At 34.2% G+C, this 16308-nt stretch overlaps 2 protein-coding genes across 3 annotated transcripts in view; one reads left to right on the top strand and one right to left on the bottom strand.

Annotated features, from left to right (window-relative positions):
• LOC129799205 (integrator complex subunit 4) overlaps positions 1-16308 on the bottom strand; it is a 252861-nt gene that overhangs the window by 87364 nt on the left and 149189 nt on the right. The window lies entirely within an intron of this gene.
• LOC129799218 (venom protease) lies at positions 4375-16289 on the top strand. 2 transcript variants are annotated; one of them, XM_055842912.1, is made up of 4 exons: positions 4375-4456; positions 9894-10440; positions 10497-10982; positions 16096-16289. In XM_055842912.1, the coding sequence occupies exons 1-4, from the start codon at positions 4405-4407 to the stop codon at positions 16202-16204; spliced, it is 1194 nt and encodes a 397-aa protein (XP_055698887.1). In that variant the 5' UTR covers positions 4375-4404; the 3' UTR covers positions 16205-16289. The 2 variants fall into 2 exon arrangements, with proteins under 2 accessions (XP_055698887.1, XP_055698888.1); XM_055842913.1 differs by lacking the exon at positions 4375-4456 and adding an exon at positions 6738-7924.

Here is a 16308-nt window from a genome sequence, read left to right as displayed (position 1 = left end):
TTGAACATTCCTCGAATTTATGAAGTCGAATTCCTTAAATTTCCTATTAATTTCGGATTAAAAACAATATTAGTTGAATTTTCAGTAAAACTTCAATTATTGTCCGTTCTTTATCGATTCATTACCGGTTACCACCCCCCACTTGACGTCGGCAAGTCCGCTTGCCATTGACGTCCCCTGTTTTTGGGCAAGACATTAATTTTAGGCCTCTGAACGATTAATAATAATACTACCGGTTGGGACCGATTTAAATTTATTCCATATTTCAAGACCTTTCAAATAAAATCAATTTGATACATATTAATAGGGATATGCATATTTAACCGCGACTTATTCTTTTGAACTTGAACAAAACTGACTTGAAGGAACGTGTCATTTACATTCCACTATCCGCTCTATTTTCTTTGGTCTTTCTTCTTCACAAAAAAAATTTTTTTTGCAAAATTGTTCATAAATGTTTGTGAATTTGGGAGCTTGTGAAATGCTCGTTAATTCTATAATCCACAAACAACCGTTTTGCAATGGAGGTTGGTCACCAACGCTAAGACGGCGGTGGACGCTAAAAAACTATAATTACAACGTACTCACATCAAAATTATCAATGTTGCAGATAATATTGTATTTATGATAATGCTCTGGTGCAATAAATAATAATAATAACAAGTTCGCAAAAATTTGTACTTTTTTCACAAACATTGTTCGTAACATGATCACTTGACGAGATTTTTTTTTGTATTTCCACAACACATTTTTTCGTAAATGTTCGTAAACACACAAAACTGTTCGTAAAATTTTGTCATTTTTTCGTACATTTTTGTTTGTCTGACAAACGCATTTTACGAACAAATAACGAACTTTTACGATCAATTTTGTATGCGAATATTTAAGATTAAATGTTTGTAAAAGAACAGAAAATGCTCGTTAAGTGATCATGTTGCTGACCGGTGGCAGTAAAAATCCCGAAAGCCAAAATCTCGAACGCCAAAATCCCGAAAAGGCCAAAATCTCGAATGTTCAAAATCCTGAAATTGATCAAATTTATGTGGAGGAAAATTTTTAGAATAATTTCCCAAAACACAGAAGATTTCCCTTTGCCTCCAGCAATTGCGGATGCAATCATGGGAGTAGCTTTGACGCTTTTAAGAATTCGAGGTTTTGAATTTCGGGATTTTGGCTTTCGGGATTTTGGATTTCGGGATTTTGACCGGGACCAGTTGCGCACAATGTTTGTGAAACATTACAAATTTTTACGAATATGTTTGTGGGTTATACGATTTACGAGCATTTCGTAAGTCTTCAGTGGGAATTCATAAACATTTACTATTAATTTTACAAAATATTTTTTGTTGTCTATAAGGAAGTTTCGAAGGAAAATTCAAGCTACTTTTGATATGACTTTTCCTTAAAATTAAAAAAGCTAATATTCACCTTTTAAAAGCAAATGAAAAAGTTTAACAGCCATCCAAAACACTTTAAATTTTAAGATTTCAAATCGAACTCAAATAGGATTAATGCTGATTTCTTAATCTAAGACATTTTTTGGGATATTATAGACCATTTCATCCAGTTTTCTTGTTTCAGTATTATCATTATTTTATAAATTTTCTTTAACATTTTTGATATTTTTTTTTAAATTATGTTTCTAAATGGCCTCAGTGAATAATTCTATGGATTTAGAAGAAATAAAAAAGAATTTCATCAGTCCAAAAACCAGCGTTTAATAGCATTCTACGGAAAACGATCCAGTTACCCCACCTTGTTCAGGATAACAACGCGTTTTTGTTGTTGTAAGAAAGCCTTTTCAGGACCGTTGGAAAGTTTTTGTCCAATTGTCTAAATAATCTCTCAAAATCATCAAAATCGGTGTGAAAATAAATCAAGTATCACATTTTTTTCAAAAAAATATTTCCTATTAAAAGACTTTATTATTAGTTTTCAATAAGCTCAATTTTTTTTTAAGATTAGACTACAATTCGTTTTTTTTAGAGTTTTTCAAAACAAAAGTCTTGTTCTTCAGCTTTCTGAAAACGTTTCTGTGGGAGTAATCCTTCAAAAATATTCTCCTCTAATAATTAATTGACGTAATTTCACATTTAGCTACCCTTTTACTAAAATCCTTTAGTGGAATTCTGTAACAATATGACAATGTCATATGAGAAATTTTCATGGTAAATTCGGAAACAGGATAACAGTAAGAGCAGAATCACATTGACTATAAAATACTTGTCGTAGCCTCACCGTATTTCGTTAATTTACGTATTTTCATTGCAATTCTTACGCAAATTCTCAAATACCGTATTACCTTATCTCATACTCGGTGGCACTTGGTGAAAATAATATAAGAAAATTGAAGAAATAAAACGAAAATTCGATAAACGGTGAGCAAAAAAAAAACTTTACGATTAATAACTCTTACAGTTTTTTTTACTCACCGTTTATCGAACTTCCGTTTTATTTCTTCAATTTTCTTGCATTATTTTCATCTAGTGTCACCGATGTATGAGATAAGGTAATACGGTAATCGAAAATTTGCGTAAGAATTACAATGAAAATGCGTAAATTAACGAAATACTGTGAGCATTTTACTGTCAATGTGATTCTGCCCTAAAGCCCATGGAATATTTAATGGGCATTACAAGGAGCTCTACAGTAGACTCTCTCTCAATCGGGAATATGGGGCAATATGTCATCCGGATTAGCGATAGAATTGAGCGTCAAAGCCTTTGTAAATTGCACAAAAAGCGCTCAATTATAAAGAATCACGATAAAATGGGAAGAACTATAGCGAATTTGAGCGAATTAGCTTCATAATTAAACGTGAAAATTGTCAACAAAATTTGTCGCCCGATTGAGAAAGAGCCGATTGAGTGAGTGTCTACTGTATAAAGTTCGTGGTAACCAATTTTCGATTTTTCGGATTATCGGTTAGTTTTTCGAAATTAAAATTGAAATTTTAAATTTCTCATATGACTTTGTCATCCTCTTACAGAATTCCCCTTTTGGCTACATCTTTGGGGAGGGCTCGCCAAATATTAGCAGTCGATACCTCTCACCGTTTGATCTGTAAGTTCCAGTAGTTATCGAATTCTCGTGAGCACTGTGAATTTTTCTTCTCTGCTTTATTTAATAGTTCAAGGACCTTTTAAACCATTTTTTTTTGCTAATATATTTCGTCAATATTGCGTCAATAGCAAACTAAACGATTAAATTCTCAGTAAAATGAATCACATTCGGGGAAATTCAGTGTTTATTTAGGTAAACTTTATAATTTCACCAATTGAAGGTTTTTATTCGATGCATTACTCACATCGCGCATTTCATGTAAAAGTCATTGAGTTCATGTATCTGATCTATTTAAATTATGAAATGCTCGGATAGTGTGAATTGTTGTTGGGGAAGGTCTGCCTTACTAACAAAATTGATGGCAACATTTGGTTTAAATTATGTTTTCTTATTTGATATTAATAAATTCAGGAAATAAAATATTCACTCGTAGTAATAAATATTTACAACTTTTTCGACCATGCGTAAAAGCAACATTAAAGAGACATTTGCCACATCGGAAGATGAAGTACTTTAGTCTTGGGAAAGGTCATTCAATAAGTTTAATTCAGATGAATTCTTTAGTTGTTGCATCTAAGCTTTTAAACATATATTTATTATTGAAATAGGTTTAAATTGAAAAGATACCACGGTCCCACGATATACATTTATTATTTAAGTAAAAATGTATTAATAATACAGGGGAAAGTATGCTACCTTCGGACAACTCAAGCTTGGAACAATTCATTTTTTAAAAATGTGTTTTAAATAAAACGACTAATATCCCATCGTTCTCTCTGATTGGTTCTACTTATAAGTACTCAAAGCTTCAGCCAATCAGAGAACGGTGCTTAACTAAAATATTTAATGGTACTAAATATTTATTCATGTGGATAACACTTAATACAGAACATTTAAATGTAACAGCCTAAAGGCAAAATTAGCCGTATATTAAAATTTATCACTCTGCAACAACTGAAATTCGCCAAAGGACCTAATTAAAAGACTAAATAGCATGGGATACGCGATAATAGTCATCGTTATTCACACAAAATTTCGCTGCTTCGACGTAGGGGACTTGCAATAAAAAGTCAAGTTAATTTTTATTCAATGCGCGATAAACAATTATGACCATGAGATATTGACATCCAGTGATTCCCTCACAATGAAATGCTAAAAAACATGAACCAATTATGGTCTCTTATTCAAATATTAGCCATGTTTTTTGCCACTGCACTTAATCGGTTGGTTAATGTGAGAAAAAGCAACCGTATAGCGCTCTAGGCTACCATCATCATTCTCATTCTGGTCAGTTTCGCAATATTTTCGGTGGAGATGCATTAAGTTGAAGATCCGGCAGCGATGAAGTCACTTTTGGGTATTATTTCAATGCTCCTGTGGAGTCATGGATACTGTGAGTTTAATTGTTGGGTTCCTTATCTCACCATTTCATCGGTTGTCTTTCACATGTTACGCGTTCACTTTCGTGCACAGTGTTTCCGGTGGAAGGGAAATTAAGCTGCTGGAAAAACTCTTACACATTATCCCTCTTTTACACAGCAGAGTTGATGATTTGTACCTTTCCTGGATTGAGATTGAAGATTGTATTAATTCTGAGTGTAATATCGCGTTGTGATTTATTGATTTCTATTTTCACTTCCAAGTTTCTGGTTTCAATTCCATCCTAGTTTGGATTTCCTTTTTACAAATTTTGAAGATTCATTCATTACCATGATGTCTTAAATTTCATTTTATTACATTGTGGGAATCGTTTTAAGAATTTATAAAAATTTTAGACTTGGTTCTAACTTTTAAGTCCGCCTTCACTTAGTTTTTAGCGGTGTAGGCCAAAATACCGAACTCCAAAAATTCCGAAAAGCAAAAATCCTGAATGGGTCGAAGTCCGGAAAAGCCTAGATCTTAAATCTCGACAGCCAAAATTCTGAACCTCAAAATCTCGAAATAGAGAAAGTCAAAATTCCAAACAGCAAAAATCCCGAGGAGACAAAATCCCGAAGAGATCGAGGTAACGAAAAGCCAAAATCCCTAATGGGTCAAAATCCCGAAACGCCAAAATCATGAAAATCAAAATCCTGAACAGGTCGAAATTCCGAAACGCCAAAATCCCGAAAGACATGAAAGCCAAAGTTTCTTCGAGAGCCGAAATTTGGAACGTCACAATTCAGAAAGTCAAAATTCTGGAAAATTAAAATTCTAAGTGCCAATATCTCGAAAGCTGAAATCCCAAATGGTCTAAAACCATGAAAGCCAAAATCCAGAAAGTTAAAATTCCGAAAACCAAAAATCCCGAAGTAGTCGAAGTAACGAAAAGCTAAAATCTTGAATGGATCACAATCCCGAAACGCCAAAATCCCGAAAACCAAAATCCAGAACAAGTCGAAATTCCGAAACTCCAAAATCCCAAAAGCCAAAATCCCGAATGCCAAAATTCCGAATTCTTAAAACTGTCATACACTGGTTGCATCCGCGCTTTTTATAGACAAATAAGAATTTTCTGTCTTTTGGGAAATTATTTCACATATTATCCTTCGTATAATTTCGTCCCTTTCAGTATTTTGACCATTTGGAATTCCGGATTTCGACCTATTCGGGATATTGTTTCTTCGGGATTTTGTTTACGGCAGACACCTCTTTTTTCTTCCTGTCCGTTTCTTTCTCTTTTTTATTTTTCCTTTTCGGGTGCTGGGACTGCGGTGAATTAGTCTAAAAAGTATAGTACGTTGGAACAGTGGGGTTACCGCAAATAATATTAGGAATACGTCTGATTACCGGTCCCTGTGTCCATAGAAATATGGCTGCCCGTATGTTATACAGGAATATACGGACATTCCGGGCATGCTCGTGTATCCAGCGTCATATAAAGGTCTTCCCTGCTACTCATTATTTTAAAATCTGAAAATTTTATCGCACACCGCACACGTCTGACGCGGACGAAAAGAACTTCGAAACTGATCTATTACATTAGTGGGATTGATTTTTACTCTTATAAAAATTATATCGACGGTTCCATTCCATACTATGCTATCTCAGAATGACAACTTTTCAGAAGAGCCATTTGAAGTCGGCAACTTCCTATAACTGCCCGTGTAATTTTTTTTCGAAAGTCTCAAATATCTCGATACCCGAACATCGGATGACCACCAAATTTTCACGAGTTATAGATCTCGGTCTCAGGAACAACATATCTCTCGGAGTAATATAAAGCTGAGTCGACTTAGCATAGTATGGAATGGAGCCGTCAATATCATCCCGTTTTGGGATTCATGGTCAAAATATTTAAAAGTTGATTCAAATTCAACCTGTAATCGGTTTTCAGTATTTTTGAGTTGATTCTAATTGGTTTTTAGCGTTATATTATAAGCTTGATCTCTATTATTCATTCATTTTTATTTGTGGGATTGATATTATCCCATTGTGGAATTGGTTTTTATTTTTGAGATTGATATTATTCCAGTTTGGGATTTGTTTTTTCAACATTTAAGAGTTGATTGACCAGTACTCAAGTCAGTACCATTCCAGTACCATTTTACAAGGATTTTTTGGGATTGATTTAGACAAAGTGGGATTGATATTTCTTATAAGATTCTTTCTTAAGCACTGTGTCCCAATCTTAAAATGACTCAATTCAAATTTTGGGATTGACTAATTTGACTGTTAAATGTTGTAAAATATGATCAAGAATCATCAACTCTGATATCGCACCGCTTTTTCACACCTTTTGGATGGCTCTCTATTGTGTGTGACTGCAATAAAATTGAATTGCGTGCACCGGATGATTTTAGTGTTGCTGGAGAATCTTCTGGACAAAGTGCTGATCTGTGAAAGTATTCTGAGGGGATGTACTTTGACAAAATCTGCCAGAAGCTGATGCTTCTGAATTTGTGCTGGAAGCAATATACTTCCACATCATTTCCCTTTATCACCCTAGCTCCCCCATATACTTTGCCTCCAATTCCCACGGTACCTCCGCCAACCCCAACGATCCCACCTTTAACGCCCACCTTGCCTCCTCCAACACTCACACCTGTTCCTCCAACAATGACTTTCGTTCCTCCTTTAACAACTCTGCCACCCATTACAACTTCCATGATTCCTCCCATTACCCTCACACCAGTCCCTCCAACCCTTCCTCCTCCTGTTCCTCCACTGACGACAACCGAACAGCCACGGCTCACACTTGCTCCACTTCCTCCTGGACTGACTACTCTTCCTCCAGTTCCACCGCTCACGACATTCCCACCAAATCCACCTCCTCTCACTCCTGTCCCTCCTGGGCTGACTACCCTTCCGCCAGTTCCTCCACTCACGACTTTTCCGCCAAATCCGCCTACTCTTACTCCTGTACCTCCTGGACTTACTACCCTCCTGCCACCAGTCCCGCCACTTACAACTTTTCCACCCAATCCACCCATACTCACTCCAGTTCCTCCCAGGCTAACAACTTTCCCAACAAATCTACCTCCACTCACAACTTTTCCACCCAGTCCTCCTCCTCTCACTCCAGTTTCGCCTGGACCAACACTCTCTCCAGTTCCTCCACTAACTCCCATCCCATCGCGCCCCAGTCTCACCACTGCAATCCCCATCATCTGTGATCCCGTCCCTCCAACATGCCCACCACCAACGGCTCCTGGACAGCCCCAGACCCTTCCCAACGGTTGTCCCTGTATCGATCCTCGCATTGCCATCCTCGATCTCATCGTCGATGCCATTCGTCGTGGGAATCTCCGTATCTGATCATCTCTGTGCGTGAATAATTGCAGTCTGTGATTCATATTTTCTAAATTGATGTCATGTGAAAACTTCAATATTAGTTTTTTCGCGGGAAACACCGCGTGTCATTGAATTTGCAGCACAAAAAGTAGGTGAAGCGATTAATTGGAGTTGGGTAATGAGTTATTTGCATCAATTTGTCCCTCGTTTAATAACATATTGAGTGATCTTGACTAAATCATGCTTTAGTAGCTCAATTTAGTACAATTGTCACGTTTGATTTAAAAAAAACACTTTTGGGAAAAGTGCTACAGAGCATGGAATTTTTTAACGTTTTTAACCCTTTAGCGCCGAGACGAAATTCTATTAGGAAATTATAGAAAAATATTTTTCTTAGATTACATTTGGAAAAAAATGTATTTAAATTTTGAGAGAAAAAAGTCCAAAGATTCCCAATTTTATGAAAAAAAGTAAAAATTCTAGTGATTATTTGTAAAGAATACATAGAAGAATTTTAATAACCCTCTGCGAAAGCCCATACATAGAGCCGAAAGCTCTGGCGACAACTCTATGACGAGCACCGGAAGAACTGAAGATTATTATACCCTACTTATTTTCATAATAAATTTAATAAACATTAAAAAGTTTGTTGGTGTTTTCCGACGAGTAATTTAAGTATTATCAATTCCACAAGTAGTAATAAGTACTCAAGGAGACCGTATCGCTCCTTGGAAATTACAAGTGGCCAACTAATTTTCGGCCATTTTTCAGGAGACAGCATGAAAGATTCAACTTTGTATAAATGAGGTAAAGTGTCCTCAAGTCGACCGGTTCCTCAATTCGACCGGTAGAGTTATTTATTCAATTTATTTATATTTGCACTAATATTTGGCGTATGATCTAACATTAATAGGTCAATTATTCCATAAATAAATACAAATCAGTGACAATTTTATAGAAATTCACCTTTAAAACATTAAAATATTGACCACCGGTCGAGTCGAGGGCACTTTACCTTAAGTAGATCAATTTAATGACTGAACAAAAACAATTTATTTCTTTTCTATTTGAATGCGCACTAATATACACATCGAAACTTTTATATATTTGCCTTTCAAAATATATTTTTAAAGAGTTAGCTCCTTGTCGTTCTAAATGATGTGCAAATTTTGCTGAAATTAGAATTTCAAGGGATCAACTAGCTTGAGTTAGTCCCCTGTTTCAGAAAAATTCGAAAGATGAATACATTTTGTGCCCCTTTACTTCAAACAAAATTATGCAAGTAATCAAAAAGATAAAAATTTTGAAAAACGTTTCTAATAACGAAATTTAATGACCCATATCATCTGAAAATTTATTAAATTGACTTTCTAAGTCCATTAGAATATCAAAATCGCAAAAAAGTAAGTTGACCCTTGTAATTTCCAAGGAGCGATATGAGTAAGAAAGAAAAGAACAAACTGGACCATTGAGGAAGGCTTGAAGCCCGAGCCAAAAGCTTTGGGAAAAGCTGATTTGTGTTAAATTTCGAACAGTTTGCATTATCGGACACTTATTTTATTTCTCAAAATTTAAAAATTTCTCAAAACAAAGGGTTAAAAAACAAAAAAAGTAGCCTCAAAAAACAAAATACTGTGAAAAAAGGATTGAAAGAGTTCTAAAATTTGGTGTCTGATATTGCACACAGAGTAATATCTATATTTTTATTTAAATTTAAACACATTTAACACATTTGCCAAAAATAATTTTTAAAAAAACTTCTTTCAATTTGGTGTTCGTTTATTTGGTAAATTTTAATTCAAAATATATTTTTGCATACGACGAGGATATTTGATAGATTTCCAGAACAAATCAGGATGCTGGGTATTCTTTGGATTTTTCACTCTTCTAAGCACTTAGAAAAAATCTCAATTAGCGTTAAAGGGTTAACAACTCAATTCTTTGCGGATGTATTAGAAAAAATAGATAAATTTATTCTCTGTGATGTATGTTCTTCATTTTAAACATCACTGAGATTGACAAGTTAATTGATCCTTTTGTGGCATCACATAAAGATTGCTAAACTATCCATGACGCATTTACTAGAGTTTTGATGGAGTGCAATTGCTCTTTTTAAGGCCTCAATTGCTACACTCCCAATCTCAGTCCAGGGAATTGCGTCACGTTTCAAGCTTGTCAGAGTCTCATGGATCTCCTGCAGCAGTACTACCAGACTTATGATTCCAGAATTGCAACCTACATTCAAAGTTCCTTCTGCGGACAGAATACTTATACTTTCTACGTATGTTGCCCTGTTTACGGAGGGGGATCTGCAAATTCTTTAATTTTTCAAGATTCCAACTACAACACGTATCCTAACTACCCTACATATCCAAGCTATCCCACCTATCCTAGCTATCCTACATATCCCATATATAACGTATATGCCCAGAATCCATTCCAAGGATTGAAGCAAGGAAATTCTGGAGATGCTTCTCAGTGTGGCGTGTTCAATGCCACTTTTACAAGGGTTGTAGGTGGTGAGGATGCCCCTGTTGGAGCCTGGCCATGGATGGCACTTTTGGGATATCAGTCTGCAACTCGAGGTCTCACATTCAGTTGTGCAGGATCTCTGATAACGCAGCGCCATGTCCTAACAGCAGCTCATTGTATCGATGATTCCTTGTAAGTCCTTAAAATTTAAAATGTTAAAATTTTCTCAAAGATCGAAATATCTCAAGGACCCTTGTTCGCCTGGGAGAACATGATTTATCCATAACTTCTGATGGAGCTACTCAGGATATTCCGGTGGATAGAAAAATAGTCCATCAGGATTTTCAAGCCAAAAACATCTTCAGTGATATTGCTCTCCTTCATCTAGCTCAAGCTGCTACGTTGAGTGATCGAGTATCTCCAGTTTGTCTCCCAACAGAGATGAACTTACGCCAAAAGGACATAACCTACTACCAGCCGTTTGTCACAGGTTGGGGGGCTACTTCCTACAAAGGTCCTTCGGCAAATGTCCTTCAGCAGGCTCAGGTTCCGATCCTTCCTCTCAGTGATTGCGAAACAAACTACAAAGGGAATTTCCCAAGCCTTGTTTTTGATGAGAAGATTCTCTGTGCAGGATGGCCGAGTGGTGGGAAGGATGCCTGCACTGGGGACAGTGGAGCTGGTTTGTATCTTCCTCAGCTTTCATCCGACAAGTCCTTCTATTACTACAGCATGTAAGTCCCTCTCTAAAATTTTATTTAAATTTCCAATTCTGAAAATGAAACTTGATTTAAAGACTTAAGGCTTTTGACAAAATTTAAGCTAAAGACGAAAGGATTTTTTTTTTAATAATTATGAAATTGATAAATTGCTGATGTTAAGAAAGATTTACAGATTTCTAAAAAGAAACAAAAAGAAAGAATTAGTTGAAAATCCAAAAAAAAGGTCTACAAAGCGATACAGACCGTTCATTTTATTAAATTTATAAAAAAAAAATTTCCTTATACAGTAAACTAGGGTCGAAGGAACACCTGTTCGGCAGGGAACACCTATTGATAATTTCATTCAAATATTAATTTTTTTAATATATCCAAATAATAATTTTTATTTAATCTAACTTTTCTATGAGGATAGATGTTCAAATTTCATATTCCACATGGTAAAGGAGAGGGTTCCAATAAGTCATGACAACATATTCAAAAATGAAAGGAATCGATGGTTTAGTTTTTGAGGTATTCCCGATATTTCCAAAGAAACTGATCAGTAGAAATTCTTCCCTTCTGTCCAAATTTTTACAAGGTGTGGAAAGGAAGGTTGGGTCGTCTTTGCTGTAAATGGATGAAATGGTCTCTGGGATACTCTCTAAAATATCCAAGACTGAAAGGAGGTGATAGTATATGGTCTTTGATAACTTTTTTCAGTATCGGTCAATTTGACCAGGTAGTAGGAATAGGTATAAAAATCTCGGTAAGTTTAGTGTTAAAGTGCCAATAGGTGTTCCTTTGACTCTATTTAGTCTAAAAAGTTTTAGACTATTTTATTAATACTTTTTAGTTTCACTGCATCGTTTCCTTTACACACCAAAATAATGTTTTTGGTATATTTCGAAAACGATTTGTTCGAGGTGGAATCTTAAAGAGCTCTAGAGAGTGGTATTCTTTAGTCAATGGGATTAAATCTTGATTGATTAGAAAGGTCTTTGAATTCTCTACAAGTCTGAACTGATTCCTAACAACTATGAACCGATAAACAATAATAATATTACCGATAAGTAATTATTATATTATCAGATTTTCTTAAATTAATTTTTACGTGTTTTTGTTTTTTTATTATTATTTTTTTGTAAATCGTAAAATTACAAATGGATAGATTTTTAAAGGTTCACTAACATACCAACTGTCTTACTTTAAAATACCAAAGAGTTTTGTGACTTATATTTTAAATTAAATATGGATAATTTTTCTTAACATTCCGATCCGTGGTGCTCTTCCCTAATGAATGCAGGGCGAATGAAGATATTTTAGGAATCTGATTTTTTTTTAAGACTCATTGGTCAGGCGTTTATAAAATATCTTCTACCTAATTGAGTCCGGATAGTTACACTGTTCGAAAATATTACTGCAAAATTTGATGTTTTCGAAAGTCATGCGTTTCTAAAACTGCCTCATGAAAATTTTATAATATGGCATTTCCCTTAAATCCTAAGATAGATATATAATACTGGTTTCATGTTTGACGTTTGGCTTAGTCCCCAATTCTTAATAGTCTTTAAATTCTAAATAAAAAGCATTTTAGGTAAATTTTCAAAATTTTAATGAATCATTTGCTTTCAATATTCTATCCTAAGTCCTAAGTCACAATAATTAGTTAATTGCATAGGTCTACAAAAATTATTTTTTTAAAGAATCCTTAAGAAGTATTAGTTGATTATTATGCTATTGAGTGTGCTGATTTAGACAATGACTTTAATTTTTTTCAATCACATCGCAATTCTGAGAATTTATTACTTTTGCCTTTTACCTGTTTTGTTTTACTTTATTTATTATAGGGGAAATGCTTCTAATTTTGTCCAGTTTCTTATTTTGGACACTTTGAGGATAACATTGGACACTAAAAATAAATTGATTAAAATGATGGATTTTTATTCCAATATTTGATGAATAATGAATTCTATCTAAATATTTGTTCTTTTTGGAAGATTTTAACACTAAATACGTTAAAATTTGAATATGATTTGAGTTGAAATTGCTTTGTTGAAAATTCAGTGTGAGCAATTGCTTACGAGAAATATGACAGAACTTCGTGGCTTACTTCAGTCTTATTTAGTTTTGGTGAAGTACTAACAAAGTTTGTTCGCTGTTTTTGAGTGATATTATTGAATATTCATTGAATATTGTGTTGATTCACGTTACTGATGATTTGTACATTTGACCTGAAGTGAGATTTGCCTTGTGAATTATATTTTTCGTGTGAAAAATGGGAAATTTTTTAAGACATTCACCAGTGAGGTGATGATTCTTATTTTGGACAGGTGTTTTTCTCACGAAATTTCATGAAGTTTTAGCTTTTGTGATGACTAGGTTGGACAAATGCCTGGAGAAATAAAGGAGCATCATCTCTACGAAAGAGATGCAGTGAGAAATGCCTTGAAAGGCTCCCGGAAAGGGCAGGGAATGAGCGAATCCGCACGTACTTGGAGTATCGAAGTCAACTCACTTTAATGAATGATATGGAAAGTTTCTGGGCTTCTGTGACATTCTACGTTTCCCTTACATGAACAGGAAGAGGACTTGGTAAGATTGGCTCATAAAATGAAGAACAATGGGCATCCTGTTGAGGCGGATTATCTGTCCAAATTTACAGACAAGTTGTAAAAATTAATAACCAAGTTGTCCAAAATAAGAGTCAAATTCACCTCTACATATCAATTCATTTTTAAACGTATTAAAACTAATTTTAGTAAAAATGAGATGATAAATAGCTTGCCAAGTTTCTAAACAATCCTTCTGAAAAGAGAGTAACAAGAAAAGTCAATTAGTATTGAAAATATGGCACTTCAAACTTAGGATATCGATGCTTATATGCAGACTGTCCAAAATTATAAGCACTTCCCCTATCTCCGGTTCTAGTGAACGGAATTTAAATTTTAGATATCCGTTGGAAAGGTGAAGAGTTGCCCTACAACTTTATATTAATACATGAAATCTGTAAAACCACCCCTTTGAGGGTGAAATAATGAGGTTTTCCTAAAAAATCTCCAAAACTGAGGTTTTAAAAAAATCATATTAACAAACTAAACCCGATATTTCGGTGCTCTCTTTGGGAGAACATAGAGGGTCCTTGGGGGTATATATTTGACCATAGAGACGCGTTTTGTGAATTCTCTTAATGTCTCATTTATTGATCTTAGTCATTTTTGAAAATAAAAAATTCTATCTTGCAGTAAATTGTTCTTGGGATTTTTGAGATTCGATTCTTTAGAGTCGGGAAATTAATTCTTTAGCAATATATTGCTTAAATTTGTGTGGAAAACACAAAGTTCTCTTAAAATCATCAAATTATGATGTAGTAAGAAAACCTCGGACATACTATTTCAATATCCTTAGTGACGAAAAGTTTCTATGGGTTACTTCTTGATTTGACCCAAGAAGAACAGATCAGAAGGATTTCAATAACATTTTCGTCGTTTTTTAATTGATGATTATTGAACTCTTGATAAGCTGAATAAAAATCAAACGTGTTTGGAAAATTATATTGTTTTAGTCAGAGGCTCATCAAGCCTAATAAAAAGTGAAGCTATTTTTCAGTTTTCCTTGTAAAAATTTTGCAGATATTGCACTACGACTGAAACAAATTTATTCCTAGTTCTTGTATTTTTTCGGCGAACATTATGAAATATGTATTTTTATATAGCTTTTAATGCACGATTTTGAAATATATCAGACTGATAGGTCAATTCTCTTTAGGAAAAAACTTGTCAATAGTCTTCAATGCATCTATGCAAAAACGTATGGAAAAATGAAATGTCGAGAGGCAGGCCCCTGGTTTTAGTAGAATTTCTCCTCCTAGAGATCTTTTATCAAACTGTCTATGTCCATATGCCTTTAACGACGAGACAGTTTTCACTGACCGAAAATCAGCGATTAAAATGAAACCGATAAACAAAATCAGTAATAGGTCTTACATCTATAATCTTAGAAAATCCAACAAATTCTGATTTGGTGTATTTTTTGTGTCTATGAACGATAGAGACAAAAATAGCCCAAAAATTAAAATAATTTTTCTGACAATATCAATGAATGATGAATTTCGCTCTAATGAAAAATATTGTTTGAGTATTATAGTTTCTTTTACCAAAACGGTTTGGCTTTAAAAAAATTAGAAATATAAAAAAATAATTAAAATCAATTTTCAATATGAGAATTTAAAGATTCGTAATTTTTGAGTTTAAAAATTTACTAGGGTAAGGGCTCATAATTTTGGACAGTCTTCTTATAAGCATCGATGTTCTAAGTTTGAAGTGCGATATTTTCAATACTAATTGACTTTTTTTGTTTTTGTGAATCAACACAATATTCAATGAATATTCAAAAATATCACTCAATAAATGCGAAGAAACATTGTTAGTACTTCACCACAGCTAAATAAGACTGAAGTAAGCCACGAAGTTCTGTCATATTTCTCGTAAGCAATTGCTCACACTGAATTTTCAACAAAGCAATTTTAACTCAAATCATATTCATAATTTTAATGTTAAAATCTTCCAAAAAGAACAAATATTTAGATAGAATTCATTATTCATCAAATATTGGAATAAAAATCCATCATTTTAATCAATTTATTTTTAGTGTCCAATTTTATCCTCAAAGTGTCCAAAATAAGCAACTGGACAAAATTATGAGACTTTCCCTTATATAGCAAATAGCCGTAGACTTGCAAAAAATACCCTAGATTCCTTTAACCTTCTACTTTGTAATTACGTACAAATTTAAGAAAAAATAACTTTAGGTATTCAGGAAAAATTATTTTCTTTATGAGACACCGGTGTTCCAATCGTCCTTAAAGGGATATGCGACCCCTATAGACTATAATCCTGGTCCCAGGGTCAATAGATGATAATGATGTAATCTGAATGAAAGAAATATATGGAATCCTTAAAGCCAATGAGCTAAGTTTACTAACAATACCTTACTCGCTCAAATATCTTCAACTGAAATTGTGATAATCACCCAAAACTGAAGCCTTTTATTAAGAAATTTGATTTAACTTAAATATTTAAGCTTTCTTAATCTCACTCAGGAGTGTCTAGATTTTAGAGAGTTTGTAATGCTCTTTTTTTATCTGCAGTGTTGGAATCGTATCCTACGGCTACGAATGTGCCCTTCCCGGATTTCCAGGTGTCTACACACGCGTAACATCGTTTCTTCCGTGGATTGATGAGCACCTAAATGACTGAATCTTCTACCAGTTGCAAAATCTCCCAAGCATTATGTTGTATGTGTCTCAAGAAGCGAAAATACATGTTGAAAAGTGTGCTGTAAGTCTGAGTGTTGACCTTGT

Source organism: Phlebotomus papatasi, chromosome 1 (assembly GCF_024763615.1).
Source record: "Phlebotomus papatasi isolate M1 chromosome 1, Ppap_2.1, whole genome shotgun sequence".
In the NCBI taxonomy this organism is placed as follows: domain Eukaryota; kingdom Metazoa; phylum Arthropoda; class Insecta; order Diptera; family Psychodidae; genus Phlebotomus; species Phlebotomus papatasi.
The sequence above is the reverse complement of the archived record's forward strand: the minus strand, read 5'-3'. Positions and strand labels throughout refer to the sequence as shown.